A 27682-nucleotide genomic window follows, 5' to 3' on the forward strand; every position below is an offset into this window, starting at 1 on the left:
CAAACCGCAATTGGCTGAGCCGCCCGGGAAGGCGGTGACAAGGAGAAGGTCTCCAATCAGAGCGGGAGCCGGCAGTCAGTTTGAGCTTGACGGACGTCGCGCGCATCCGGTAGGTTGGAAAGCTGTGCGCGCTCTAGAATGATGGACATGAGCAGCACCCAATGAGATTAGAGCGAGGCAATCCACAGGCGGGCCCAACCCCTCAGCGGCCACACGCAGGCCCAGTGCCCTGAGACCAGCGGCGGGGCGGAGCCGCCTCTTGTCTGCCTGATGGACAGGGCTGTTGACCAATAATAATGCGGTAATGCAGGCGGGAGGCAGGCAATCCGTGTGACGGGCAGGCGGACAAGCCAATCAGGCGCGGCAGGAAGAGGGGCCGATTCTGGAAGCCATTACGCCAGTGCCGCAGGGCGGGGGCCGTTGCGCGGGGCTGCCGGGCGGGCGCCGTACGCAATTTGCGTATCGTTGGCGGTGCCAAAGGGGGAACGGGGGGGACCGACCCCTCGGGGCCCTGAGGGGCCTCGGGGCCCCCCTGTTGTCCCCGGTCCCGGGGGTGGGGGGGCCCTGCCGCCCCTCGGCCCTCCCCAGCGTCCCCCAGGCCCCCCAGGTGTGACCCCTGCCCCGTCCCCGGTGCCCCCCATGGCCATGGCGTCGCCGCCGGCGCCCCCGGCCAAGAAGCGGAAGATGAACTTCTCGGAGCGGGAGGTGGAGATCATCGTGGAGGAGCTGGAGCGGGGAAAGCACCTCCTCGTCAACCACTTCAACGCGGGCGTGCCGCTGGCCGCCAAGGCCGCCGCCTGGCACGACATCCTGCGCCGCGTCAACGCCGTCGCCACCTGCCACCGCGAGCTGCCCGAGGTCAAGAAGAAGTGGTCCGACCTCAAGACCGAGGTGCGGCGCAAAGTGGCCCAAGTGCGGGCTGCCATGGAAGGGGGAGGCGAGAACCAGAACGGAGGCGGCAACGGGCCCGAGGGCGAGGACCCGGCGGGCGCCGCGGCCGCCCCGGTGATCCTCACCCCCATGCAGCAGCGCATCTGCAACCTGCTGGGAGAGGCCACCATCATCAGCCTGCCGAGCGGCGACTGCGGCGCGGGTGACGGGAGCGAGATCCCCATCACCGCGGCGGCCACCACGGTCACCCTGACCCAGAGTGAGTGCTGCGCCCGCCGGAACGCTGCGGGCTGGACTCAGGGCCGCACCTGACACCCCCCTGCCAGGAGACCCCGAGCTTGTGTGGGGACAGAGCCACAGAATGGTTTCGGTTGGAAAGGACCTTAAAGAGCACCCAGGTCCAACTCCCTGCCACGGGCAGACACACCTTCCACTAGACCGGGTTGCTGCGTCCAGCCTGGCCTTGACCACTTCTAGGGATAGGGTGCCCACAAGTTCTTTGGGCAAAGAGAAACCCCAACCATAAGAAATCCCCACGTCTCTGTAATGAAATGCTCCTCCCAGTCTGCCCTTGTGGCGTAGGGGAGTGGCCGCAGGACACGCAGGTACTGAAAGTCAGCTTTGACAGCTGGACTCAGCCTTAAGCACAAGGGAATCAAGGATCCTTTGCACCTTGGGAGATTCTTCAGTCCCTCTCTGGGAGCAAAAGCACAGGGTAAAACATCTCCCGGGCTGATTTTCCAGTGTGCAGTGCCCCAAAGAGCAGCTCTTCTACCGACAGGGGCCATTCAGGGTCTTTGCTGTTATGTCAGTCAGTTAATGCTGCTTGGAAAGATTGTTCTAAACTGGAGATTGAGCAATGATATTGTCTAGACAGATAAGGCATTCCCTATTCCTTTGGATTGTACAGCCCAGAAGGAAGCTCGACTGAGGGTAGAGATTTAAATAGGTCATTTTGTGCATTGCTGGCCATTGTATGTTATCTCACTGCACAGGCCGTATTCCTGTGATATTCACTGAATAGTCCTGTAGATAAAAATCCTCTATCGCGGCTACTCCTGACTCCCTTTCTGTCCTTTGTTGTCAGTTCCTGCAGAGACAACCTACCACAGTCTGGAGGACGGCGTTGTGGAGTACTGCACCACGGAAGCCCCCACCACGGTCACTGCGGAGGCGCCCTTGGAGATGATGGCCCATCAGCACGAGGTGTCTGCCAAGCCCCAGGAGCTGAAAAGCCGCATTGCCCTCAACTCAGCCAAGCTCCTGCAGGAGCAGCGAGTAACCAACCTGCACGTGAAGGAGATCGCCCAGCACCTGGAGCAGCAGAACGACTTGCTGCAGATGATCCGCCGCTCGCAGGAGGTGCAGGCGTGTGCCCAGGAGCGGCAGGCGCAGGCCATGGAGGGCACGCAGGCGGCACTGAGTGCCCTCATCCAGGTCCTCCGCCCCATGATTAAGGACTTCCGTCGATTTTTGCAGAGCAATACACCCAGCCCGTCGGTCACCGCTGATCCTGGCCAGACAGGGCAGCAAGATGGTATGATCCGGTGAAAGAAACAGCGGTGGGAGGGGAGCTTTGATTGAATTAGGAACAATTTCTTCCCTGAAAGGGTTGCCAAGCCCTGGCACAGGCTGCCCGGGGCAGTGGTGGAGTCACCATTCCTGGAGGGATTTAAAAGATGTGTAGATATGGCACTTGGGGACATGGGTTAGTGGTGGATGTGGCAGTGCTGGGGAAATGGTTGAACTCAATGATCTTAAAACTCTTTTCCACCCTGAACAATTCTGTGATTCTATGGGACATCTGCCATGCTAAAAACCTACCCATGCTGGCAGAGGACACTTGGGAGCAACGGGTGCTGCCTCTTGTCAGTGTGAATGGCTCCCTTGGAGTTTGGCTGAGTCTAAACAGGTTTCTCTGCTAAGCTTGTGCTAATCTGCCTTTTCAGACTCTCATACAGAGCCATAGCAGGATGTGTAATAAACCAACAAGTTAACATGGATTGCTTTAGTTCCTCAAACAATAGATTTATTTTTTTTAAGTTATTTTTTAATTTCTGTTTGAAAAAGATCTGTCCTAAGTATGACACTTCTGTTTTTGTTTCTCTCGAGATCTATAGCCTTTAACTGACTTCTGACGTGGAGAGTTTTGCCGGGATATCAGTGCTGCAGCTGCCAGGTACAGTGATCCTGAACCCACAGTGCACACAGTGAATGCATTTCTGGCTCTTGCTGAAAGCATTTACTGGAAACGTGGTACCGGATGTGGTAGAACCTTCCCTCTGCACTGAGAGCCGTGGATCGTGCTCCTGCAGCGTCACATCCTGCCCGTGCAGACCAGCACCCAGCCTCTGTGCATTTTAAATCCCACCTGCCTCCCCTAAGGATCCCAGCGGGATTGAAACAGTGCATTCACCTCATGTGTTATCTCTGTGCCGTCATGAAATTTCTCTATCAACTTGGCAGATGTGATGAAAGTTTCATGTCTTGGGTACCAGAAACTCTCCTGGGATACGTCTTGGCACAGTGTCTTTATTTGTCGCAGCGTAAACACCCGAGGGCCCGGGTGAGTTTCACTGGGGCAGATGGAACGGTGAAACTCCATCTCTGCTTCATCTGCATAGTTTGTCACCTCCAGAATACCTTGATCCTTCAAAGCAGACCTGGACTGAGGTCCTGGACTAAGCTGCAGCCACACAGGAATTCCCAGTGTTGAGGAGTTTGTCAGCCACTGATTTGAGTGAATTTTGGGGCATTACTTGGTTCTGCTGCTGGCAGTGTTTGTTTCGTACTGTTCGGGAGCTGGAAGCCAGTCCAACCATTCCGTGTTTGTCTGCTGGCTGGCCTCATCCTGAGAAACAGAGCTGAGGTTCTCCTCACTATCCTATACCGTTATACAGGGTGAAACAACACGACAGCCACTTCTGAGGCATTCAGGCTATGGGGCTTGGTCCTTAATGAGAAAGCTTAATTGCACAGGATGGTCAACGTGATTCTCACAGACTTGCAGCAACTTCATAAACTTTGATTAAAGGTCCACTTGTACATGCATGGAAGAAAACTTAGGGAAGGAAAAAAAGGAAGTGTAAGTCTTCTCCTTCTGCCTTGCAAAGTGGCTTACATTTTACAGGCTTGTTGCTTGCCAGGTTATTACTTTTGAAACTGAACTTTTCCAGAGCTGGTATTTACTTGCTGTTAAGTCTCCTTTAGGGCTGACGAGGGAGTGAATTTGCACAATCAAATGAAACCTTTACACAGCCTTTAATGGGGAGGTGCTGATGGGGGCCCCTGGTTAGAGCAGTAGGTGACGAGGTCACTGCTGTCAGTCCCTGGCCTTTACTCATCTCCTCCTTTCTACAAATCTGATGGGGGAGGAAAGGACACCACAGGGAGAAGGGTTTGGTCCCTGGAAGACTCCCAACCCCTCAGGACTGACACCTCCAAGCTGAGTCAGGGTGGATCCTGTCTTGTCTGGCATCTCACCACATGAGTAGCACTTGCCTGACTCTTACTCTTAGACTTTGTGGAATCAAATCAATTGCTGAATTGAAATTATTTTTAGAGTGAGAACTATGTCATATGTGTTGGTTTACCTCATTTGTGTAATGATCTCTCCTTTACAAATATGAATTTTAATAAAAAATACATTTTGGTAAACAGGCTGTTTCAGTTCATTAGTGTGTGCAGAAGTGAAAATGAGTTCATGACAACAACTTTGCAACACAGAATCCTCACCGGGAAGGCACCAAGGAGAGCTGTGAACAATCCCAAGTCACAGTAGCTTTTCCTCTTGTTTGTGAAACTTGTGGCCTTGTATTTACATAATTACAGTCTTTTTCAAACACTAGCTTTTACAGGCTTACCTTGGAGCACGAGTTATTTCACAGGGTCTGATGGAATACTGAAATACAGTGATCTCCCAACTGCTCAGAAGAAGACACAAAAGCCTGAAATAATGGTAGAAATACCAGCCTTTGGCTTTAAATTGCAGTGTGCATTTTTTTCAGTAACTAAGGACTTCAGCTGTGTTGCTTTTCTAGAGGACTAAACATGTTGCCATTGGAACCACCCATTTTTCCTGTCTTTTCAGGATAAATGCCGAGCTTAGTCAAGCCAGCAGCATCCAAGCGTGTGTTCTGTGTACAGATTTTTGTCTCATTAAAAAGATGCGGTAACGTTTTAAATACAGAGTGAACTGTGCCATGAGGGGCTTGGTTGTTGCTCATGAAGCAGTCACCAAACTTGGGGGGGACAGAGAAAAGTGTCCCTTAATGTTAAAACCAGGATGAAGAGGTGAACAGGGCACTGACAGGGCAAACAAGAACACAGGACATTCAACAGAACAACCAGCTGATGCCCAAACAGAACAAAAGCTAAGGAGGAATATTTATACATGTTTATTTGTTCTCCTCTACTGTTCTTTTTGTACCTAGAGATTTGTATTCAACCTCCAGATGGGGAAGGAGCCGTGCAGAGATGTTCTGCCACAGGGTGCCTCGGACACGGGGCTGAGCAGCATCTTCGTGCCTGCTGGGGAAAGGGAAGTTTGGCAGGGGACTCAGCGGTGAGAAGAAAATGTTTGTAGCCACGGAGGCAGCACCGAGCCACCGGGAGCACCGCTGCTCCCTCCGGAGCAGAGCTCTGCTCGCGGTGAGTGCGGCTGCAGCCCGGCTTTCCAGGAGAGGGCACTGCGTGCCGGGATCCCGAGCTGCGGCACTGCCCCGTCCCCGGAACCACCCCTGTCCTGCGGGCCGTGTGGGATCCTGCTTGCACCCTCCACTGGCAAATCTTTTCAGGGCTCAGAGCCCGGAGAGGAGGAAATTCAAAGGGCAGAGCGCAGCAATGAGATATCCCTGAAAAGTCATGATGCCTGGGGACTCAGACCAGGTCCTTCTGCTTCCCAAAGACATGGCAGAGGACACTGAGATGTCACACACTGAGATGTCTGTCTTTGGGATGAGTTCACTGCAGAACCGAGTGGGCAAGCACAAGATTTTAAAGAACACATCAAGTCCTTCATTATAAGCAAAGGGACAGGTTTTAAGGTTTTTTTTAGAGCAGGTTTTAAAGTTTAGGACATGTTTTAAGGGTTTTTTAGGGTTTTTTTTTTTTTACATATGTCAGTTTCACACAAGCACGTCCTCTCCAAGGAACAGAATGATATGCCCTGAACACTGACCCAAATAACCCCTACTTCCTCCAGCACGATTTTAAAGTTTGGCAAGCCTGTTTTGGCAAAGCATCCTTCCGGGGATCGTTTGTGGGTTTTTTCCCTGTTGTCACATGAGAGGTTGTTGCCAGCAAGTATTGTCAGCAGAAGGTGATCAGGTCAGTGTGAAAATTGAAGCATTTAATATTCTTTGGCTTGCTTGAAAGCACCTGATAAGAAACTTCCTGAGACTGAGGAGCACAACTTCCAGCCCACGTTTTGAGTGGGGGAATGAAGTCAGTATCACCTGCAAATGTGTCCCAGATGTGCAGGTGTTTAACCCGAGGCAGCATCCCAGGGCCAGCAGGGACAGTTTCTTTCACCTCTGTCACCTGGGATCCCAAATTAGAGGTTGCTGGGTCACGGGGAACCACAGGCTTAGGGTTGCTTGTGATGTATTTGGGGTAGCAGCAGCATTTGCAGTCAGTGGGGCAGACCACGGCCACAGGCAGCAAGCCTCCTGTCCAGCACAACACTGAAGGGATGGAAGCTGGGATACAGACTCAGCACAAGGCTTGATAAACACAACAAGCCTTGAGGCAAAGCAGGCTCCAAGTCTGCAGATTTTGGAAGGGGCAAACAAGATCCAGTTCCACCCACAGACCTCACAGAACGAAGCGGAGAGTTCTGCTGCACATTCCCAGGACACACTGAAGCAGACATGGAAACCAGTAAACAAAAAAAAAAAAAAAAAAAAAAGCCAGGCAGCTGGATTTTCAGGTCCAGCCACATTTTTGAGGAAAGGAATCCACTGACTCCAGATTCCTGGGCTCCCTTTTTTCAACAACAGGATTCCCAGTGCTGGCAGGCCAGAAACCCACCGTGCAGGTGTGTCCTTTGCACATCCAACAGGAAACCCAGCCTGGCACAGAAAGTGAAACAGTTCCTGGCCTTTATGATTATGAGTTTAGTTAAATATGGAACAAGTGAAAAACACAAGCAGGTCAAAGTGCAGCTCACAGCCTGTTATTAAGCTGAGAAGACACAAGCTTGGAATAACTCTGCCCCACGGGATAATCCTATGCAATGGGGAGAGGTGCCCATTCCCCTCCCAGGGTTTCCAGCTGCCTGCATGCTCCAGCTTGCACTGCTGTGGTGTCTGCACCCCCTGCCCCATTTTGGGAGCTCCCCAGCCTGGACCTGCCCCTGGTTCTGGGGAAGGCACCCACCCACTGCAGCTCCCAGCAACAGCTCCTTGGAGCAGGGCATTGCATCCCACTCACAGCTCCAAGAATGCATTTACAGCTTAAAGGGACTGTGATAATCTCTTTTTTTTTTTGGATGATGAGGCTGAAAGCTCATTAAGGCTATTACAGCAGTGGCGACAGGTGTAACAGAGAACCATTACTGTGTTTATGCTGTTACAGCAACGTGTGTAATTTAGTTTTAAAACTTTAATCATTTGGCTGCCAGGACAAATGAATTAGCGTGATGATGCTGTCCAGAGGAAGATGCTGATGTTGTAGTTTGCAGAGGTTGTGCATCTGGGATTCCCTTGGGATAAGAGATAGGATTTGAAGGCTTACCAAATGCATTACAGGATCTACCTCACTTCACCTCACTGAGTTTTGTCCCTCCTGCATTTATCTCGCCTTGTTTCTCCACTGCTGCTTTATCTCTGTCCTCAAAGCAGAGAGGAGGCAAGACAAGGCGTGTCTGGTGGTGCTCACTCTCAGAGCACAGCCCTGGCCAGCCGGGCACACCTCTCCAGGAGAGCAGAGGTGAGGCCCAGACTCAACTGCAGAGCACAGACTGATAAAAATATCCCAGACTGATAAGACAGTGCCCTGAGCCAGCAAAAGTGGAGGAAGTGGTGGCGGCACTGGGGAGCGGCCTCAGGAAAGGCTTGGGTCAGGAAGAGCACAGGGCAGGGATGTGGCTGAGGCTCATGGAGCAGAGGTGAGGTGGGCACAGCCATAGAGAAATCCATGGGATGCGAGTCTGGGATGAACAGAATCAAAGCACCTCGGTCACACACACAGGGCCCCACAGCCAGGGGATTGCACCTGGAGCAGAGAATAATATAAAGCCAGAGGGATGGTGGATGGATGAAGATACTCTACACCCACATTCCCTCCGTGAGAGGCTCAGACTAGCCCATCCCCTCTGTAAACAGGAGCGCTGTCCCTTTAAAACATGTGAATTTCTCCAGAAACAATTATGCAGCATAAACATAGCAAAATCAACAGGGTGAATTTTGAACTAATAAAGATTTAATCTCTCAGTCATGAGACTGCGTTTGTTGGGAAAATACACATATCCCTGAGACTGCAGCTACGGTTGCTATACTGCACACTGCTCAGCAGCTCGCTGGGCATTCTTCCAGATCCATTTATTTTTAACATCAGTCACATTATTCAATTAATTATAAAAACACTGAGGTTTTCGAGAGATGTTTCTGATAAAACTGCAAAGTAAATATGCGTGAGAACAGCAAGGATTAAAGGCTCTGTAAACTTTAGCATTTGAGGCTGTTGCTATAAACAAGAGAAGTCCTCGAGAAGGTTATTTACCAGAGTGAATCATAGCAGATAACAGATTCTCCTCCCACACCACACACAGGGATCGTTTGTCCTTTACCTAGGGATGGAAGCAGAGCATCCACATGTCTGTCAGCCATGAGAGGTGTGAGAACTGGGCTGGATTCTTCAGATGCCTCTGGTACTTCAGCAGCATAGCTTGTAAATATCAAATATTTAGCAGGCTCTTTCCTAATAAGCTGGAAACAGAGATCAAAAAATACCAGCCCATCTCCAGCAGTGCCTCAAAGCCTTGGAAACACCAGACAGGAATTGATGGAAGGATCCAAGCCTCACCTGTAACAGCAGCCTGTAAACCCTGCTGTTTCCTGGTAACTCCTGGTATGTCCTGTGCTGCTTTCACTGCACCAATACAAAATGTTTTCCCAGTCCGAAATCTATGTAAGCTTAACCTGGTAAGCAAAAATCACAATGCATTTGGCTTGATCCAGTTTTTTACTTTTATCCAAGGACATTTCTGTGTACTTATCCTAGCAGACTCTTTCTTTCTTTCTTTTTTTCTTTTTTTTTTTTTTTTTTTCCCAAGGCTCACATTGTGGTGGAATTATTTAATAGCTCTGATATTGTCTGCATAGATGGCAGATTACAGGCAAGGAGTCTGGGCATCAAAGCCTGGCAGAGAGCAAGGACTCCCAGGCTTTCATCCAAGCTTTGCATATCAGCCTTGGGAACAGTTCCTCCCATACGAGCCTCAACTTCTCAGCCACACAGACTCTTGGGCAAACACCTAAATTTTAAATCTAGGCAAATCACCTTGATGATTGCAGCCTCCTTCAGGACAAGGAGAGACATTTTGTTCCGCTTGCCCTTAAACGATGGAATCCAGCCTAACCAGGGATCCCAGCCGCAGCGCTGGACACAGCAGCAGCACATAATAACAGGGAGCCATTTTGATGGAGGGATGTGCCCAACTGGTTGCCACATCTCACTTGTGGAGGGTGAGATTCCAGCTCTGGGCCCTGCCTCGTGCTGCTCCCCAGGGCTCTGTGGTACCGGGGCCTCCCTCCTGCTCGCAGCCAGCCCAGGCACTGCTGGCCTGACCCACAGCCACTCTGTGGTACCCTGAGGGGACAGGATGGCCACACCGCTGAGTGGCCTGAGGAACCGTGTGCCTGCAGCCCGTGGGACACGATGATGAGAGAGATGTCACAGCAGCTGCCTGGGCACTGGGACAAAACAGGGGAAGAGTCCCTGGCTGTCAGGGGGATGCAGAGAGGATGTCTGTCACCAAACCACAGAATGGGTCAGGTTGAAAAGGTGCACAGTGGGTCATCTGGCCCCATCTTCCTGCTCAAGTAGGGCTATCCCAGAGCACATGGCACAGGATTGTGTACAGATGGTTCTGGAATCTCTCCAGTGAGGGAGAGGACTCCACAACCTCTCTAGGCCAGTCAGCAATCACTGCACAGAAGTGCAATGAAAGAAGTTCTTCCTTCTGTTCAGGTGAAACTTCCTGGGCATCGCTTTCTGCCTGTTGCCTGTTGTCCTTGTGATTGGCACCACTGAGCTGAGCCTAGCTTCATCCTCTGGGCACTCCACTTTAGGTATTTATACACATTAATGAAGTCCCCTCTCAGTTATCTCTTCTCGAGGATAAACAGGCCCACCTTCCTCAGCCTTTCCTCATAGCAGAGATGCTCCAATTCCCCAGTCATCCTCACTGCCCTCCACTGCACCCACTCCCAGGAGCTCCTTATGCCTCACGCCAGATGACTCTGCCATCACCTCAGCCCAGGCAGGGACACCCCAACCGCGGGCCCCTGCCATCCCCTCAGCTCCCGTGCCAGCTGGGGCTGCTCAGCCCGCAGAAGAGCGCCAAGGCATCGTGCGGAGCGGGAAGCCCAGCGCCCCATCGGGCGCTGAGGGGACGCCGAGGACCCCGCTTCCCGCCCACCCCCTCAGTCAGGGGGCGGGGCTTGTCCAAACAGACAGCTCTCTCCTCCAACCCTCGCGCTCTCTCCCCCGCCCCGTGCCGGAGCAACAAATCAGTGCCTCGCAGTGCTCAGCCCGCCTCCTTGCTGCTGTCCAATCGGGCGGCGCCGCTCGTGTTCTCTCGTCTCGGGGGAGGGCGGGTGTTACGTGCCCTCGGTATTCCCAAAGCGCGGCGGTGCCGCTCTCGCCGCGCGCTGCCCGCGCACCGTCTGCGCTATCGGCGTAGCGGCCGCAGTTGGCGTAGCGCGGGCAGAGGCGGCCGTGTCGGGGAGCGGCGGCCGCCGTGTGAGGAGCGGGCTGGAGGAGCGGGCAGGGCCGGGCAGGCACCGGGCCGGGACCGCGCCGCAGGTCAGTGGAGGGCGCTGGGAAGCGGCTGAGCCCTTCCGTAAGGCAGCTAGCGATGGGGGGCCGGGAGAGGGGTGAGATCGGGCTGCAGGTCGGTGCACGGGCTGGAGGGTGCTGAGCCCGGGCTGCAGCTCGGTGCGCGGGCTGTGGGGCCGGAGCCGGGCTGCGGCCCGGGCATGGCTCGGTGCTTGGTCCCTGGGGCCGGGCTGCAGGGCAGACGGAGGTTCAGAGGGTCAAGAGGTGGGATAAGATCTGGGTACAGCTCAGTGCCCGGCTCAGAGAGCTGGGAGCTGGGCACAGCTCAGTGCACGGTTCGGACAGAGAGCTGGGAGCTGGGCACAGCTCAGTGCCCGGCTGGGAGCTGGGCACAGCTCAGTGCACGGCTCGGACAGAGAGCTGAGAGCTGGGCACAGCTCAGTGCTCGGCTGGGAGCTGGGCACAGCTCAGTGCCCGGCTGGGTCCTGGGCACAGCTCAGTGCACGGTTCGGACAGAGAGCTGGGAGCTGGGCACAGCTCAGTGCACGGCTGGGGCACGGAGCTGGGTCCTGGATACCATTCAGTGCGTGACCCCAGAGTGCCAGGGGACAGGCTGTGACCTCACAGTAGTCAAGGCTGAGCCCTGGCAGCAGCTCGGCGCAGTGGTGTCAGGCATCGACCTGTCTTCCCCCAACCCTGCTCCAAGGTGTCTGCGGGGCAGCAGAACCCCCGTGGAGGTGCCCGGGCCCTGGCAGAGCCAGCTGGGCTCTCCCGCAGCCACCGGGCAGGAGAGGGTCTTTAATCAGCCACCCACCCACGCAGGCAGCTCCTAGAGTCAGTGAGGATTGTTTACTGCCCGGTGTTCATAACCTTGTCCCTTTGAGATGTTAATCGGCTCCTGCCTCCGTGGTTTAGGTGTTTTGTAAATGTGTAACGAAATCGCTGTCTCCAGCCCCAGATCTGAGCTGTACAGCTCTGTGCGGAGCCGGTGCCGGGGGAAGGCAGCATTCCCGGTGGGCCTGGCCATTGGACAGCCAGATGACCTGATTCGGTTGTTATGCTGTGTAATCTGGAGCAGGCTGCTTGTTTTTTTCCCTCTCTGCTGCTTTCTCCATTTATAAGATTCAGGTGCTAACACTTAGGGCGGGTTGGAAATGCAGGAAAGAAACATATTTTGCATTTCTTGAGATGGCTTTTCCTTCCTCTTGTTAGACTACACGTTAGAATGATCTTGCGCTGTAGACTATTTCTAAATATGATGACTGAAAATAGAGCAAATTTTTATTAGCTGCTTTGCAAAACAGAAATTACATGGGGGATGACAACAGTGAAGCTTGCCCTAGGCAAAAAGGGGAAAGAGGATGTTGGGGCTGGGCTAATTGGGGCCGTACCTCTTCAGACTGGAATGAGTCTGGACTGAATATTACCTATCCAAACAGGTTTTAGAGCAGGAGGAGTCCAAGACTGGCTGGAACTAATTTACTCATTTCCCTCCCAAAGGCTGACCCAAAGACCTGTATCAAAGAGTTGTGCAAGAGATCGAGACTGGAAGCTCTTTGAATGTGCTGCCTGAAGACTGAAGGCCTCTCTGGGGACTTGACTTCTCACAAGAGATGCTTTCAGGAGGGGCTGTGCTGAAGACAGAGCACTGCAGCCTCTAACTGGGACAGCTCCTGCTGGTCTGGAGCTGAGACCCAACTTCCCTCCCTCCCTTTTCCCTTGGAGATGTTGCAGAGATTGAATCTGACCTCTTCCTGCTCACCTGAAGCCTGCCGTGGCGATGATCCCACAGCCAGATCCGACCACCAAAGAGAAGAGAATCGTGCGTTTGAGGCTGGGCCGTCGTTGTAACTGAACTGGAATTTATCCCTGCCCGTGCTCCCAGAACGACTGCCCTTCCTCTGCTCGTCTTGTTTGTGCTGTGAGCCAGTTCTCCCTGATCTTGTTTGGAATTCCTGAGCTTTCCACGCTGAATTTGCCCATGGCTTTCTTGATGAAGAAGAAGAAATTCAAGTTTCAGACAAGTTTTACTCTAGAAGAGCTGACTGCTGTCCCCTTTGTCAATGGGGTTCTGTTCTGCAAAATCAGGCTGCTAGATGGAGGAGACTTTGCTAGTTTATCTAGCAGGTAAGACCCTGTCTGCAGACTTGCTGCCTGGCTGTGCTTCTTTCCCTGGTTGTTCTTCCCTTGGGTGGTTTAGCATATGGCAACCACTTGCTTACCCCTTGATGGGGTTTAATAGTTCTGCTGTAGGGCCCCACATGCCCTATCGTTCTCCGGAGCAGGGGAAGTGCATAGCTGAGAGCTCTGAACCTGGGTGGTGTTGGCTGATTTGAGCTGTATTGAATTTTTCAGAGATGAGGGGAGGGAGTGGGAGGTCACTCCTCTGAAAGGGGATTAAGTCCTCTCTTCTCTTTCCCTGCCCAAGTTCTCACACACAGTTTCAAACCCTGTTCTGTGTTGCCTTTATGCCTTACTTGAAACTCAACTCTGTAGGAAACTATGTCTAAGCAAATCAACCCTTCCCAACTTTTCGCTTCCCTTTGATACTGAATTTCTCTTCTTGGTAAGGGTGGAAGTAGTTTGTTTTGCATTGCAAATTGCTGTGCAAGGGAAAACTGCTGCCTGGAGTTAAAGCTGTCAGTGTTAAGGACCCAGTTTATCTCCTTGAACTGATGCTATTGCATTTGCCACTTCAGAGCAGCAGTGCTTTCTATGTCATGTTGGGATTGTTCTGCTACACGTATTATAAGGTTCTGCCATCCTCTGTTGGCATTTCTCTGACTCCTTCAGGCAGGTCTGTCCCCACTCTTGTTACTAATTGCTAATAAAAACTTGCTTTGTTTCCAACTATGCACACAGATTATCACGAACAGTATGCAAACACAAATTCCATAACAGCCCAGACTTGCTTTCTGCTTCAAAATATGAAGGAAGCCTTCAGTGGCTTTCAAAACTTGTTTTTTTACTTTCCTGAGTGACTGCTCAATTTTAAAGGCACAGGATTAGTTTGTGCTAGCTGTTAACTGCTTTATCCCAGGACTAAAGCCTGGTTGGGTCTGGTTTTCCTCTTTGTAGTGCTGTGTACTGAGCTTTCTCATTTCAGGAGAGAAGATTTTATTGGGCAAGCATAAAACATTTCTGTCTTGCAAACAGAAGTGTTAGGGCAGTGCTCAAAGCTTGGGTTTTTTTTTCCAGAGGCACAATGCAACCTCATCTGAAGTCCATAGAAACCAAGGGTGTGGAACACCTCCAGAAATGGACTTTGAATTAATTTCTCTTTTGAAGAAAATCTATCAAAAGAGCTTTTCCTTAGTGTTCTCCCCTGAGGCTAGATCCTTGGGTTTGGTGGAAGCAGTTTATCTAAGGAATTCAAACAGTATGTGAACTTGGAAAGAAATTAACCCTTCCACTTCCTGGAGTCAGAGTAAGTGGCGCTGGAGGGTGTCTCAGGAAAAGCCTGTGCAGGGAAATGTCCATCTCCCTCTCCTTGTTGTCCCTGAAAGCAGCTTCTGGGAGTCTGGGAGCCATCCCTGGGGTTTGCTGGTGCTGCCAGCCGTGTGGGTTGTTTTCTGAGCTGGCTGGGGTTCAGTAGTTTGCTCAGCGTTGCAGATGTGTTCCAGCAGCAAAATGAACTGTAATTCAAAACCAAACACATACATAGCTCTGAAACGAGCAAAGGCAAAGAGGGCTGGGGGGTTTCCCGCCTTTCCCCCAACCTGTCTGTGCTCTAACTGAAAGCACATGGAAACCTGTTCCTGCTTGAAAAGTTATGGGTCTCAGTGGTATTGAGTCATTTGACCTTTTCCAAATATTTTTCCCTGTTGCAGTTAGAGAAACTTCAGGAGGGATGAATTTCCAGAAGAGTTACTGTGTGGAGAGGCTCCCAGGTCATGCCTTGGCTTTGCTCTGTGCTCCTCTCTTCATTTCTTTCACCTTTTTGATACTCACTGGGAAAGGTTAAAAGAAAGGAGATGCTGTATATGTGTTCTGTTAGAAATCTGTAAGTTGTTTAGAGTCTACGATTGTTTCTCTGAAATCAACCACTTCCAAAACTGATTTGGTTTGAGGTTGTAGTGTCTGGCAGGTAATCTCTTGTGAGCTGCTTATGCCCAAAATCTGGTGTTTGCTCTGCAATCGATTTGGGCTTCTGTGATCTGGGCTATTTGGAGGTTTGTGGCTGTGATGGAGCTGAGCTGTAGCTCTTCATGACTGTGAGTTTTCAGAGAACTGATCTGAATAATGTGTCCCATGTCACCTGGAGTCTGTAAACTGAGGTTAGAGGTAGGTATAGGAACTCTTCACAGGAAACATTAAATCAGTTTTTGTAGTTGTCTTGTGGAAAGAGGAGTGTTATACAGGAACCTCCAGAGACAAACTTTTCAGGTTATTTACAATAAGCTTACTTGACACCTCCTGCATGTCTGTGGCAGGAGGTGGGAATATGATATTCCCAATGAGTTCCACGTGGCACTGGGATCATTTTGACCTGTGGGCAAGGCAGAAGCAGCAATCTGTCCTGCTGGCTCCCTTCAGCCTGTCCTGGTCCCAAGTCCAGCTCAGCCTGGGTTGCGCACACAGAGCTGCCACAGCCTGGTGCTCTGGGTCTGGTGGGACACACACTGGGTTGGGAGCCCCTTCCCAGACTGCTCACTCTTCTGCCTGGAGGGGAACCTGTCTGAAATGTGTTAAGTCTCAATGCTCTTAGGAATTCAAGGATGTCTGGAAAAGCTTCAGGTCCTGTCAGCACATTCAGCTTTGGGGATCTGCCTCTCCTGGGTTTTCTGGTTTATTTGGGTGTTTTTTTAAATTATTATTTTCTTACAGGCAGGTACTCTTATTTCCAGCCTTCCTGTGCTCAGGCCTTGCATTAAACTATAGGTATTTTAATGACTAAAGTTTCAGCTGTAAATATCTTTTGGCTTGTCCTTTCCTCCCCCTTTGTAAACTTTCCTTAGGCTGTTATGGGGCTTCTGAGGAATAAAACTCACAGGTTTCACTTTACAGTGCTCCGTGTTAAAAGCATGTATTGTGTCTGTGGGTTTATCACCTTGCAGTTGGATTACAGAAGCTGGGCATCTGAAAAGGCATCTGAGCCAGGTGTAGGCCAGGCAGATGCTGTATTTCCCAGTATATTGAGAAGTACCAATATATTCCTTGAATATTTTTAATCCAGATACTTAAATAGCACAACCACCAGTGAATTCAGTTGCCTCCCAAGTATGTTTAAAAATAGCAGGTGGAGAGAAGTAGGGATGTATTCATGGCAACCGTTTTTGTGGAGCAGGTGGGCGGCTGCATTTTGTACCAGTTTGAAGCTTTCTGGGGGGTGGTGCAGCTTTGTTCCTAGAGAGATGAGACAATAAATTCATCAGGCAATATCTCATCCATGGATCAGCACAGGCAGGAGCCTGGGGGTCCAAATGAGTGCCTAAAGCTACAGGCTGATGTAGTAAGTTCACGTACATCTTTGGGTATCCCAGAAGAGGAAGACTCAATTAAATTCCCCCTCTCTGCTTACAGTTCATGTTGAGTGACAGCCAGATGCTCTTTGCCTTGGTGCTGAGTGATTTCTGGCTCTGTGTTGGCAGCGAGCATTGCTGGCACACAGCGCGAAGGAAGTGGAAAGCCAGGTGTTATCCACAGACTCCTGACACCTCATCCTACATTGTTCTGTTAGCCTGCCAACAGTTTCACTCTGGTATTTCTGGATTTGAAGGAAGGGATTGTGCTCTGAAAGCCCCTGTCTCACTCTAGAGGAAAGACCGTTTTGCATGAGTTGAGCAGCTTTGAGGGCATTTCTCACCTTCCTCATTGTCTTCTGAAGGCACCTCAGACTGTATTTTTTTTTGAGACCATGCTTTTCCAAGCATCTGCAGCATTTCAGCTTGGTTTTCTGATCCTGGCACTCGTTGCAGCAGTTTGAAACAATGACTGTAGCTCGTCTCCTGCAGCCCTGCCCTGTTTGCATGTGGGCTCGGTCTGGGAAGACCTGACCCTGTTGGGGTGGTCTGACCTCCAAGTATGTCAGTGCTGCAGCCTGAACCCACAACGTTCTTAGCCTTGCAGTTTTTAATTGAGTCAGTATGAAAGGCCACTTCCTGCACTGCATACTTGATTTATTTTTTGGGGGTGTAAAGCTTCATCCAGAATACCAGAGAAACACTGATATTTGGGAAGGCACCTCACACTGACAGCTCCCTGTGCACTGAGGTCAGCTTTTGTGTAAGTGTGGCTCTGTCATCATCGTGTAGGCACAAATGAGCTGAGCTGCTTGCTTTTGGCAGCTGGTGGGATAAAAAGCATCACAATGCCTTGGTGATAAACAGAACTTATTCACTACTGTAGGACATAAATAAAGGAGAGAAGCATTGCCCTGCTAACAGAGGGGTGGTGATTCAAAAATTTTTGTGAAGGGAGGTGCAAGTTGTGCCACCTCCAGAATGCAGCTCTTGGTGGTGGGAGTTAGAAATCAACTACTTCACTATCTGTACATAAATAGTCATTGTGCCTGACACTTCAGGTAATTAAGCTGACCATGTTTAGCTTTTTCAGACCGGAAAATCGTTAGCTGTTTGTTTAATCAGAGACTGAAAGACTGGTTCAGCCTGGTTGAGATCTGAATCTTGACTACTGTCTGCCTTAAAAAGCAAAGGTTTGGTAACTAAATAGTTCCTTCTGGAGTCCCTAAGAGGGAAGAAAGCTGGCTGTAGTGAAAAGGGGATCACTTGCTGAGTGCTGCCTTTTGATTCCAGTGGGACTGTCACAGTTTAGTAGAGCAAGGAGCTTGGTTGTGACTTTAAACCATTCTCCCAGTTCCATATTTTAGGACAGTATGTGCTTGGCTCTATCCTCTGCTAAAGCATGTGATATGTTAACGTATTTTAAAAGTACTTTTGTTGCAGATGTGTCTGGAAATGCAGACGTTCCCTACATGTACAAATACTCCTATTATACAGATCAATAGACTTAGTTTTCATGTTCCAGAGCAGCTTCACATAACATCCTTCCTTCCTGGCAGAGCCTCAGGAATAGGCTGGGGGTGTCAATGGAGAAGTGATTTGAGTACAGCCTCTTGAAGTGATTTGCAACAAAACATTACCTATTTCAAGATAATATTCAAGCATAGTACCTGCAGTGCCTTGAAACAAGTACAGGAAAACTAGACAGCAAATTTGACAAAAAGGGGGTTGATTCTAGGAGTGCAGCTAAATGAAGGTGCAAGTTGTGAGAGCAGAAGCAATGAATGAGGTTTAACTTCTCACAAGTTCAGAGTGTTGGAAAAATTGCAGAAGTGTTGGAGTACCTCAAGGTCCCCAGCACAAACCATTTAAGTTGTGCTTTGAGTTTGCAAAGCACTTCTCTCACCTTTTCTGGCCCGTGGCTGCTGCCCCTGCAGGGTCTGACAGACGCTTTGGAGCGGGTTGATTTGCTTTGTGCTGTACTTGCCTCTTCCTGTCACCGGTCACCGCATCGAAGCCTGTCACAAGACTGGCAGAATTACATTGAAACCTTCCTGCCACGGGGGCTGTATCCTGTTGGGTAAAGAACAGTCTGTGTTCATGGCCTGGCTCTGTCCTGCCTGCTGTGGCTCAGGCAGAGGCTGCTCTGCTGACCAGGTGCTGCGCTCTGAAGCGCTGTAAGCGATCCGCTGTGTGTACAGCATCCGTAAATACGTTCAGATACAGGCGGCTTTCAAACTTCCCCCTCGTCGCCCGTTCTCAGCTGGCATTGCTTTGACAGCTGACTCTTAGCAACAGCCTTATCTGTGTGACTTAAGCAGCCCTTGGCTCAGAAAAATTACTCATTGAAAATTAATGTTCTGCTGGGAAACCAGGGCTCTGTGGCCCTCTTAATTTGCAGGGTGACAATACCATCAGTTCTGGCTGAGAATCAGGGAAGGTAGGTGAGAGTGGCCCTGTTCCTTTAAGGCATATATTTTTTCCTGAAATACAGGGGAAGACCTAAAGGGCTTCCAGTCTCTTTATTCTTTGTGCTCTTGAGCTGCCATTAGTGTTGACTCTAGCTTTGTAGCTGAATTTCTGAGGAATTCATGCGTGCCTTCGGCAGCCTGTGGGCTCTCTGCGCAGCAGTTGGTATTTTAATAGGCCATAAGTTGCCAGTGGCAAGTTGTTCTGTTTACCAGTTTCTAGATAAATGAGGCAGGTACAGATTTATTTCTTATTATTATTTTATTGCTGGAGACTACATCTGGTAGTGTTTCAGGAAAAGAGCCCAGAGTCTTCTCAGATCAGAAACCTCCCTCACTTCAGGCCTGGCAGTGTGGGATGGTGAGCTCTGCAGCATCCACCTGTGCGTGTGGCTCTGTGAGGCCTCATCCGTGCGAGGACAGGCGGATGTGGCTCTGTGTGTGACCTCCCTTCTTCAAACAGGATATGTTCTGCATCCTCTGTGGGCTGCGAGCTCTTCACTCTGCTTGCAGCCTACTCTGACATGGATCAGAAATTATTTCATAGCTGGATTATTGTTTAATAACCAGAAGCCTTTAGAAATTCCCTGGGCCAACATTTGAATCTGCTCATTTCTTCTTTAGCATCCTGTGAACGTGTGTCAGTAATCCGTGCCGTAAAAGTGATCGTTTCAGGTGTTATTTCAGGTTGTGTCAGCCCACCCCAGTACCAGCTGCTTGCCCTGCAGGGTGAGAGACTTTATTTTTTTCCTCTTGCAGTTTATTCATATTGTGCCAAGTGCACTTGCTGGGAGACACGATGCACGTCGCTGTTGTAACTCCGGACTTGGCATCATGATCCCTCTGGTACCATACAGTGGGACTCGGCATCTCGTTTTAGTGCCTGGGTTTGAAAGGCACTTCCCACTAGACAAACAGTTGTGCCAGTGTTCGCTGCATGAACGGCCTTCTTGTTTGGTGTATTTTTAATCTGATGAGCAAGAAAGGGAATTGTTGTGCACGATTCGAAATCGCTGATTGTCGTGGATGTCATTGTCACGTGCTTCACGTGGGTCACCCCTGTAGCTCAGTGGATAAGGCCAAGGAGCTGGGGTGGAGTTAGGGGGTGAGGAAGACAATGAAGAGGAAGCACATGGAGACTAAAGGATTGGGAGGAGGCAGGTGTGGAACAGACAGGATGTTCTACATAAGCAGGAGCATGTATAGAGGCCACGCTCCCTGCGGATAGCAAGTAGCTGAGCTGGCAGGAGAGCAGGATTATGGCTTTCCTTTGGCTGGACTTATCCCACCTCATTGGTGAGAGGAGGCCTTGAAGGAGGTCCCATGTTGTAGAAGGAGATAGGATGAAGCTAAAAATAATTTTACTGCTGTATGCTGTACTTTAAATAAGAAATGAACTCTGTTCAGCGTGAAAGCACTGTGAATGCTTACATGGGAGGAAGGAAGAGGGTATGTGGATTTTACTGTCCTGGAAGGGCTAGAAAGCTGCAGGACTAATTAGCAATGCAGCTTTAGAGACCTACAGTGGTCATGTGGTCGGGTTGTCTTGTTCTCTGTCTGGTTACTTCTGTTTCCAGTCTTTAAGGAATAATACTGTTCATCAAAATAAAAATGCAAGTAGTCAGAAGAGGAGGAAGGAAGCACTTCTCTAGAAAAAAAGCCTGGCATAGGGAATTTTTTTTACCTGGTGTTGTATCAGACTTTGAGGCTTTATCTGTGCTTGAGACAGCAAGGGTGAGGGGAGTATGGCATCATGGTGTTCAGTGGGTTTTTGTTTACATCTGTGTAAGTTGAGGAGAGGGTTTCCAGTTGTTTCCATCATGCTTATTTCTCCTGCTAGTTCCCGTTCTTCCCATCCTCGCTTAGGCTGTGCCTGCATGTCAGAGAATATGAGGGAGGCCTGTAGGATGTTTATAATTCAGCAGTTTTTCCAGAGCCGTTAATGCTCCATTGCTCCGAGATGAAGCAATACCATTTGCACTTAGCCTTGCTGTAACCAGTCAGCCCCAGCTAGTGCAGCCTCCTGCTTCCAGACTAAGCAGAAAGGCTGAGCAGAGGTAGTGTGCTTGCCTGTGTTACAGATTAATTATGCAGTAACCCCTCTGCAGGAAAGCTTTCCCTGGCTTCTGTCAGTGGCCTGTTCTGGTAACACCAGGGTATTGCATCTGTATAAATGTCACATTCTTTCAAGCCCGGTGCTGCTCATTTGTACTTCAGTAGCCTGCAGTGCTCTTTGCTGCAAGGGAAACTGTGCTGTGGAGGAGTGTATTTCCTACAACTGTTGCTGTGCTTTGCTGCCTTTCTGCCTTGTTGAACACCCTTTTTGTGCTGGATAGGGAGTAGCTGATGATGCTGTGGCTCCTGTTCTCGTTAAGGTCCATTTCTGATGTAGGTTTGTAGTGCTGGCTTTCCCTGCTGTAAGTGCAGCTCTGTCTGTTCTCTCAAAACAAACCTGTTGTTTTCCCTCCAGAAGTGATGCAGTACATCTCCAATGTCATTTGCTCTCAGCAGGGGAGAATCAAGGGAGCATGTCTTATACAGCTTGTGGTGACAGCCACAAAGGAGGTAAAGCCTTGCTGATCCTCAGAAACCTGCTCCTGCAGTGGGAGCCTGTGCTCCCAAGGCCTTAACCAGCACTTGCTGCTGGCACTAAATGCAGAGCTCTCCCAGATTCTGCTTTTAAACAAGATGTAATTTATGAGATTACCTTTCTCTCATTAGGACAAGTGACACCATGAGATATTGGTTGTTCTTAGAGAATTGTGTTTGTCTGCAGCTCTGGCTCCAGGGGAGAAAAATCAGCTCTAGCTGCTGTGTCTCAGACCCTTTTATCTCCCCTCTTGCTGGCTCTGACACTGAAACTGGGGCAGAAGGGAAGGGACAGTTGGGAGAGGCTGAGTTAGGAGTCCCAGCCCATCACCACTAGTACAGTGTTGAGTCAGGGGTCAACAAGCTTTGCTCAGCGGCCTCTTCTCATTTGCAGACCTCTCCTGCTGAGTGGCCTTTTTGCTGATAAACACCAGCAGTGATAGGTATTGATGGAGGGGACAGAGGTTCAGGGAAAACATGTTTGAACCTTGTCCGTAAAACCAGTCACTTGGTTTGTACTGCTGAATGGTGCCTCTGTAAAGGAGCCATCACAAAACACCTGTGTTGATCCTGGAATGAAAAAATTGCTGTTAATATATAAAGCCCTTCTCCTGGGCTGTTGTATTTGTTTTGAGTAAATGTGTACGCTATAGAAATGACTCATAGGGAAACACGTCTGAGCATGGTTGGGTGTTACCTCTTGGGTAACTAAACCTACTTTTAGCACAGGGTTGACTTGAGGCAGCTTTATTTACTGAAAGACTCTTCAGCATGTTCCAGCCAAATTGCAGTGATGTTACATCATACGGTATTAATGAAATTATTCCAGAAATGAACTTGGCCTCATGTGCAGGTTAATTTGCACTATAAAGACCTCTCTGGTACAGCTAGGTTGGCAAACTCTCCCAGCTGAAGCAGGGTTGATATTGGCAAAAAAAAAAGTCACTTAGCTATTCTGGCATCATTATGTCTTCACATGCCCTAAACCTGCCTTAGAGGCAAAAACTTTTGTCTCTGCACATCACTTGTGTTCATGATGCTGTTCCTAGCCTTGTGTTGATTCCCTCGGAGTTTTCATTTGCCAGATTTACTATCCCAGCAAAGCCTTGGCCTATTGAACTGACCCATGTCTGGATTTTTCTTGTATTTGGGGGCAAGTGTTGATTTTTTTTTTTTTTTGGTTTTGAAAGGTAGCTTTTTTCTTTATAAGGAGGTTTTTCTTCATAAGGGCATCTTGTGTTCACAGCTAGCTTTCCTGCAATACAGACTTGTAGCCGTGTCTTGTGCCCTGTGAGGTGGGCACATTATCAGAGTTCTCCTTGGTGGAGTTTACATTGCTGTCTTTCTTCACTGGGAGTTTAAATTTAGTCAGCAAAATCCAAATCTGGAATCTCTCAGAATGACAGCTAACACTTAGGGGATGAAGAAAGTTTATAAATATACACCAGCAATGGATAATCAGCAAATCTTCGTTTAACATCTGTGATCTGCCAAAAGTGAAAAGGCTTTTGAGAAAAGCCACGTTGTGATACAGAAACACATGTTGGCTCAGAAATTTACTGTATTATTCTACCTTAATCTTGTAAGCATCTGTACAGAGCAAACTTCAGAGTTTTCCTGAAGCTTGGGACCTTCTGAAGCTTGGGACCTTCTGAAGCTTTAGGTCCTCGATCTGTTAGAACCACAGGGGAAATCTGAATTGTGATTTGTCCAAAGGCCAACAGGCCCTGGAAGAGTTGGAATTTTCTTAGCCCTGTTTTAAATTTTGTGGGTTTTACTACACAGTTGTTGGTAATGAGCCTGAACACCCCTCCCTCTGTGCCTTCCACCCCCCAGTAACAGGGAATTCTCTCAGCTTGGGTTTTTTCATCCCCCTGTGAGTTTAGCTGGCTGGATGGGAGGCGTAGGTTAGAGTTCATAAGAGGTAACTTAGTTAAGTTGCCTTCATGCCTGTTTTGTGCACATTTGATTGTTCAGTGGTTGTAGTTGTGGAATATTAGATCTAAAGAGATATTTAGGCCCAGAGTTAGACAAGTTCTTCAGAGCATGGTGGGTGTGAACTGCAAGGTAGCACAAAGCAAGAGGAACAACACACGTGAGCCAGGCTGGAGAAGGGACCACTGGCATACGAAACCCTGAGTGCGGGAGCTGGTGGCTGACCTGGGCAGACCTGCTCTGGTTTCTTCTGAGAGTTAAATCCTTGTGGATTTGCTTATGGGAGGAAAGCACTGGTGGTGGGCTTGGCAGCCTGGCACATGGCTCGTTCTTGGCTAACCCAGCTCCGACAGAGTCTATCAGAACAATGGAAGTAGGAGTTGGTGTGGTGACTCAGTGCCTGATGAGAGTTCAAAAAAAGCAAATGCGTCTTTCAGCATTCAATACGCACGTTATTACAGACTTGTGTTTTAGTAACTGAGTCATCTATCCAGTTATTCCCTTCTTTACACTTAGGAGTTTGGTAGTTCTTCGCTTGTGATGTTTTTGCTCCTGGCACACATCCCTGGCCTCAGACCAGGAAGAGCTCGTGCTCTGTAGATGTGGCAAGAAGTCCTTGGATATGTGTTGCTTTGGGTTGGTCTGCCTTCAGCACAGTGTGTAACAATAGATTGCATAGCATTTACTGTTACACTCCCTTCTTGGATTTGTTTTCCTGATGTCCAGCTTTTCTTCTTTGCTTCCAGATGACAGAATGTAAATTACAAATACCTCAAAGCAGAGTGGCTCTGCTGGGCACGTCACATCTTTAAAATGCCATGTACCCATCCCTTGCTGCTTGCAGCCATGTCTGTTAGAATTATTTCTCCATGCCTTCTCCCTGCTCCACCCTTGCTTACCCTTCCAAAACTTATCTGACTTGTTCTATAACTTAAGCTCTAAAGGGTCATTTTTCTGTGACTTACTTTCTCCATTTGGCACGGTTTTTGTTTCCTTATGCAGCTTTTCCTGTAGCACTTGGTCACCAGCTGCATGTGATTTTTTTTTTATGACCTTCATTGTTTCATTTCTTTTAGTATTTTTAACATAATTCATGTTAGGAGGAGCTTCATAGCTTTAAGATTTAGATACAAGGAGTGGTTGGAAATATTTCTTCTAGAATAACTCCCAGTGGTTTGAGAAGCCCTGGAGATCCTGGCTACCTCGTGCAGTGATCTGGAGTGCTGGGAGGCACTGCACTGGAAAGCTCTTGCCTGTGGGACATGGTGCATGAGGTGCGGCATTTCATGTCTGTCACTTCCAAAAGACACACGTCTGGGTTCACGTGGCTGGAGTGCAGACATAACTGAATTGCTTTCAAAGAAGCTGTTGATACACAGCTAGGGATGCTGATGCTGGAGGGTTTTGTTCTGGTGACTGACTGGCTGCCACTCCCATTCTCCAGGAGGGATTATCACTCCCTGGCTTGTGCTGGTGGACCTTCATCAAGATTGATCACTGCCTTGGAGGGAACTGTAACACACAGTTCCAAAGATGTGCTTTACAGAAATAGGCTTTTTCTGGAAATAAGGTTAGAGCCGTCAAAAGTCAATCCTTTGCCTGCTAGATACCAGCTTACTCCTGGGGACAATATCTAAATCATTCTTTGAATACTGTTTTTATTTCATGCTTGCCTTATTGTTTTTGCTCCAGTTCTTTCCTCAGCTGCCTTTCACATACTTGGTGCTGTCATCATTCCCCTGTCCCCCAGTGAAGCTGCCTTGACTATTCCTTACCTTAGTTTCTCAGTTGTGGCTGGAGTTTCTTCCATTAGCCTTTTTTTTCCCCTGTGCATTTGCCATTAATCCTTTTTCCTGTATTTGTCTCATGTCCAGTCAAGCAGGGATTAGGCAGCCTGTGCTGTTAACTGCATAAGTGGAATCTGGTTTCCTGAGCTGACTTTCCCCTACTCTTCCTTCCCCGTTCACTCCTCCCCAGCTGCCAGTGAGCAGCAGGAGTTGGATGTATGTCCATTCCCTGTTGTGAGGTGGAACTGAGACAGCAGGTGAAGCCCTGCAGAAGTTTTGGAGCTTGCCTTGTTCTCCCTCAGAAACGCTGGGTTGTGCAATTGCTCATTCTAAAAGCGTTGGTGTACACATTCAGCATTTAGGGAGCCTTTGCACATCACTGCTCTGGTGCAGATGGAGAGCTGAACAGCTTCAGGTGTAAGCTGATGCCACAAGGGAGATGAGGGTAAGTGTCCTTCTTCACCGTGGGCCATTGGAATGGGTTTGCTGGGAGTTCAGAGGTTAATTTTGTGAGTAGGTTGGTAGATGCGGTGACCTTACTGCTGAACCCTTGTTTAAAACACTTGCAGTGAAACATCCAAATAAGACTTGTTTCAAATGACAAAGGCTTGCTTAGTTCTCTCAGTAACACAGTCTGCATCATCTGTCTCTGAGCCATTTTTCCATCATAACTGCTCATGTCTACTGAACAACAACCAGCACTTGTCAGCTGGAGAATGCAGGGCTGTTTGCAGAGGGGGAGACGTCCAGCTCCTTGGGCTGGCAGTTGTTCTGGCCACTGATGTAAGCTCAGGCACAGCAGAGTGACTTTATTGTTGGGAGTTCCCTGCAGCCCTTGCACTGCTGCTGCTCAGGGCAGGCAAAACCCCTCTGTGTAAACTTGTAAGGCATATATCCACCTCCAGGTTAAACTAGGATTTCATACATTGTGTATCCAGCTGGTTTGAATGATTCTGTATGATGTTCCCCAAGGAATATGGTGTGTCACTTCTCATTCCTGGGATGAGTTTCCACTGAGCTTCCCAGCACCTTTTGTGTTTGCTTCTGCTTCCCTACCTGTGCTTAGCCTCCATGAGCTTGACAGCAAAACTGAGCAGATGCTGGCAGCCCTAAGCTTCACTGATGTGACCTGTTCCTGTGGTGTCTGCTCACTGTGGATTCCTCTGCTTTTCCTTGCCAGGCATCTGGATGGCAAAGCCTCAGAGCTGCATTTTTCTTTAATAAGGTGTATACTGCTGTGAAGTGCCCTGTCCTAAGCCCATTATTTGGAGATACCTGCAGGTTCTGAATTGTGACTCTAAACCAGCTAATGGCTAAATGAGAGCTTGCTTTGTATTACATATGTATGTTCACCCACTTTTGTAATTCCTGTGTTTTATAGGCAGTGATTAGGCATTGTTTGTAGCAGGACCTGCTGGGTTTGTAGGATGGGATGTATTTTGGTGTGCTGTGAATGCCAGGGTATTCTGGTTCCTGAACATCCTAGAAAGTCAGTTTTGAAACAGGCTTTTCAGGGATTTTTTCTTGCACTTACCTAACATCTCTCCTACAGCTTTGCACTAGATAACCTAGTTAAAATAGTAACTGTCTTCTCTGGAGCAAAATGCAGGATTGTTCCAGGCTTTTCCAAGCTGCAGGAGTGTCAGTGATTGTGCTCTAATTCAGCCTTTGGAAGGGCTGAGGATTAGATTGGACTGTTTTAACTGTGTCTCTGCAGATGAAAGCTGAGCTGTGTAAAGAAATGGTGCAGAAGATGCCTTTCAGGTGCAATCTGCTGAAATAATGTGATATTTTGTTTCTCTGTGATTGAGGGGATTGTACCTGTATTGCAGGGATTATGTTCCCTTACTCCCCAAAAGACACACTGCTGGTGTGTGTCAGGGCCCCTTGAAGGGCTGTTTTTCACTGCACTTAAAAGAATCTGAGCTGGGAGTTGGCTTGGCAGCCTCTTTAAAATGGTATTATCTCTCCTGTGCCTTATCAGATAAGATGCTGCTGCTCCTGCTGCAGTGGTGAACCAGGGAGGAGGGTGCAGAGGACTGGGTCTGCTGAGAGGGGGATTAGTTCTGCTTGAGGGCTCTGACACAGATCCACATCTCAGAGGGGGGACAGTGAGCATGTGGACTGAGCATCAGAAATAGGAAAGCTTACCCTTCCCCTCTGTGTGAGGAGGAGGAGTAAATCTGAATAAGAAGCTCTTTGTGTGTGCTTATCTCTATACTGTCCCATTTAGCCTGAGGTTTTCCCACATTTGCCCCATGCATGAAACATCAGACTGAGACACATTGCTCTAGTGAAACGTTTGACATTAAAAGCTATTTTTTGTTGCTGCAGCCCTTCCAATAAGGCTGTGGCCTTTTTATGACACTGTCTTATGTGTGACAACTGCCATAAAGCAGGAGTGAAACATCTGCTTTTCTAAATGCTTCAGCGAGGCTAAAGTGTTTCAGCGGGTGTTGTGTTGGAAGGTTGATACCCACAACTCAGCTCTGAGTCTGTAAATAGAAGTTTTAATCTCTGCTCTAGTGTTTCATTAGCTGGGTTTTCA

General features: G+C 49.1%; 2 protein-coding genes across 8 annotated transcripts in view; both read left to right on the forward strand.

Moving 5' to 3' along the window:
- The first annotated feature begins 43 nt into the window (after positions 1-43).
- On the forward strand, positions 44-4548 carry NAIF1 (nuclear apoptosis inducing factor 1). 5 transcript variants are annotated; one of them, XM_038156175.1, is made up of 4 exons: positions 44-1150; positions 1979-2428; positions 3012-3070; positions 3358-4548. In XM_038156175.1, the coding sequence occupies exons 1-3, from the start codon at positions 640-642 to the stop codon at positions 3020-3022; spliced, it is 972 nt and encodes a 323-aa protein (XP_038012103.1). In that variant the 5' UTR covers positions 44-639; the 3' UTR covers positions 3023-3070; positions 3358-4548. The 5 variants fall into 5 exon arrangements, 4 of the variants coding, with proteins under 4 accessions (XP_038012103.1, XP_038012101.1, XP_038012102.1 ...); XR_005259269.1 differs by having other exon boundaries at positions 46-1150; positions 3004-3070; XM_038156174.1 differs by having other exon boundaries at positions 45-1150; positions 3012-4548.
- Positions 4549-10715: 6167 nt separating this feature from the next.
- The window catches only part of FAM102A (family with sequence similarity 102 member A), a 37064-nt gene continuing 20097 nt past the window's right edge, over positions 10716-27682 (forward strand). Inside the window, exons 1-2 of one of the 3 annotated variants that reach the window (XM_038156218.1) lie at positions 10716-10920; positions 12333-13020. In XM_038156218.1, the coding sequence (XP_038012146.1) occupies positions 12875-13020 (146 nt within the window). In that variant the 5' untranslated portion in view covers positions 10716-10920; positions 12333-12874. Of the gene's footprint in view, positions 10921-11864; positions 12022-12332; positions 13021-27682 lie in introns of those variants that run through there. The other 2 variants (XM_038156217.1, XM_038156219.1) reach the window with 2 other exon arrangements.

Source organism: Motacilla alba, chromosome 17, assembly GCF_015832195.1.
Source record: "Motacilla alba alba isolate MOTALB_02 chromosome 17, Motacilla_alba_V1.0_pri, whole genome shotgun sequence".
Lineage (NCBI taxonomy): Eukaryota > Metazoa > Chordata > Aves > Passeriformes > Motacillidae > Motacilla > Motacilla alba.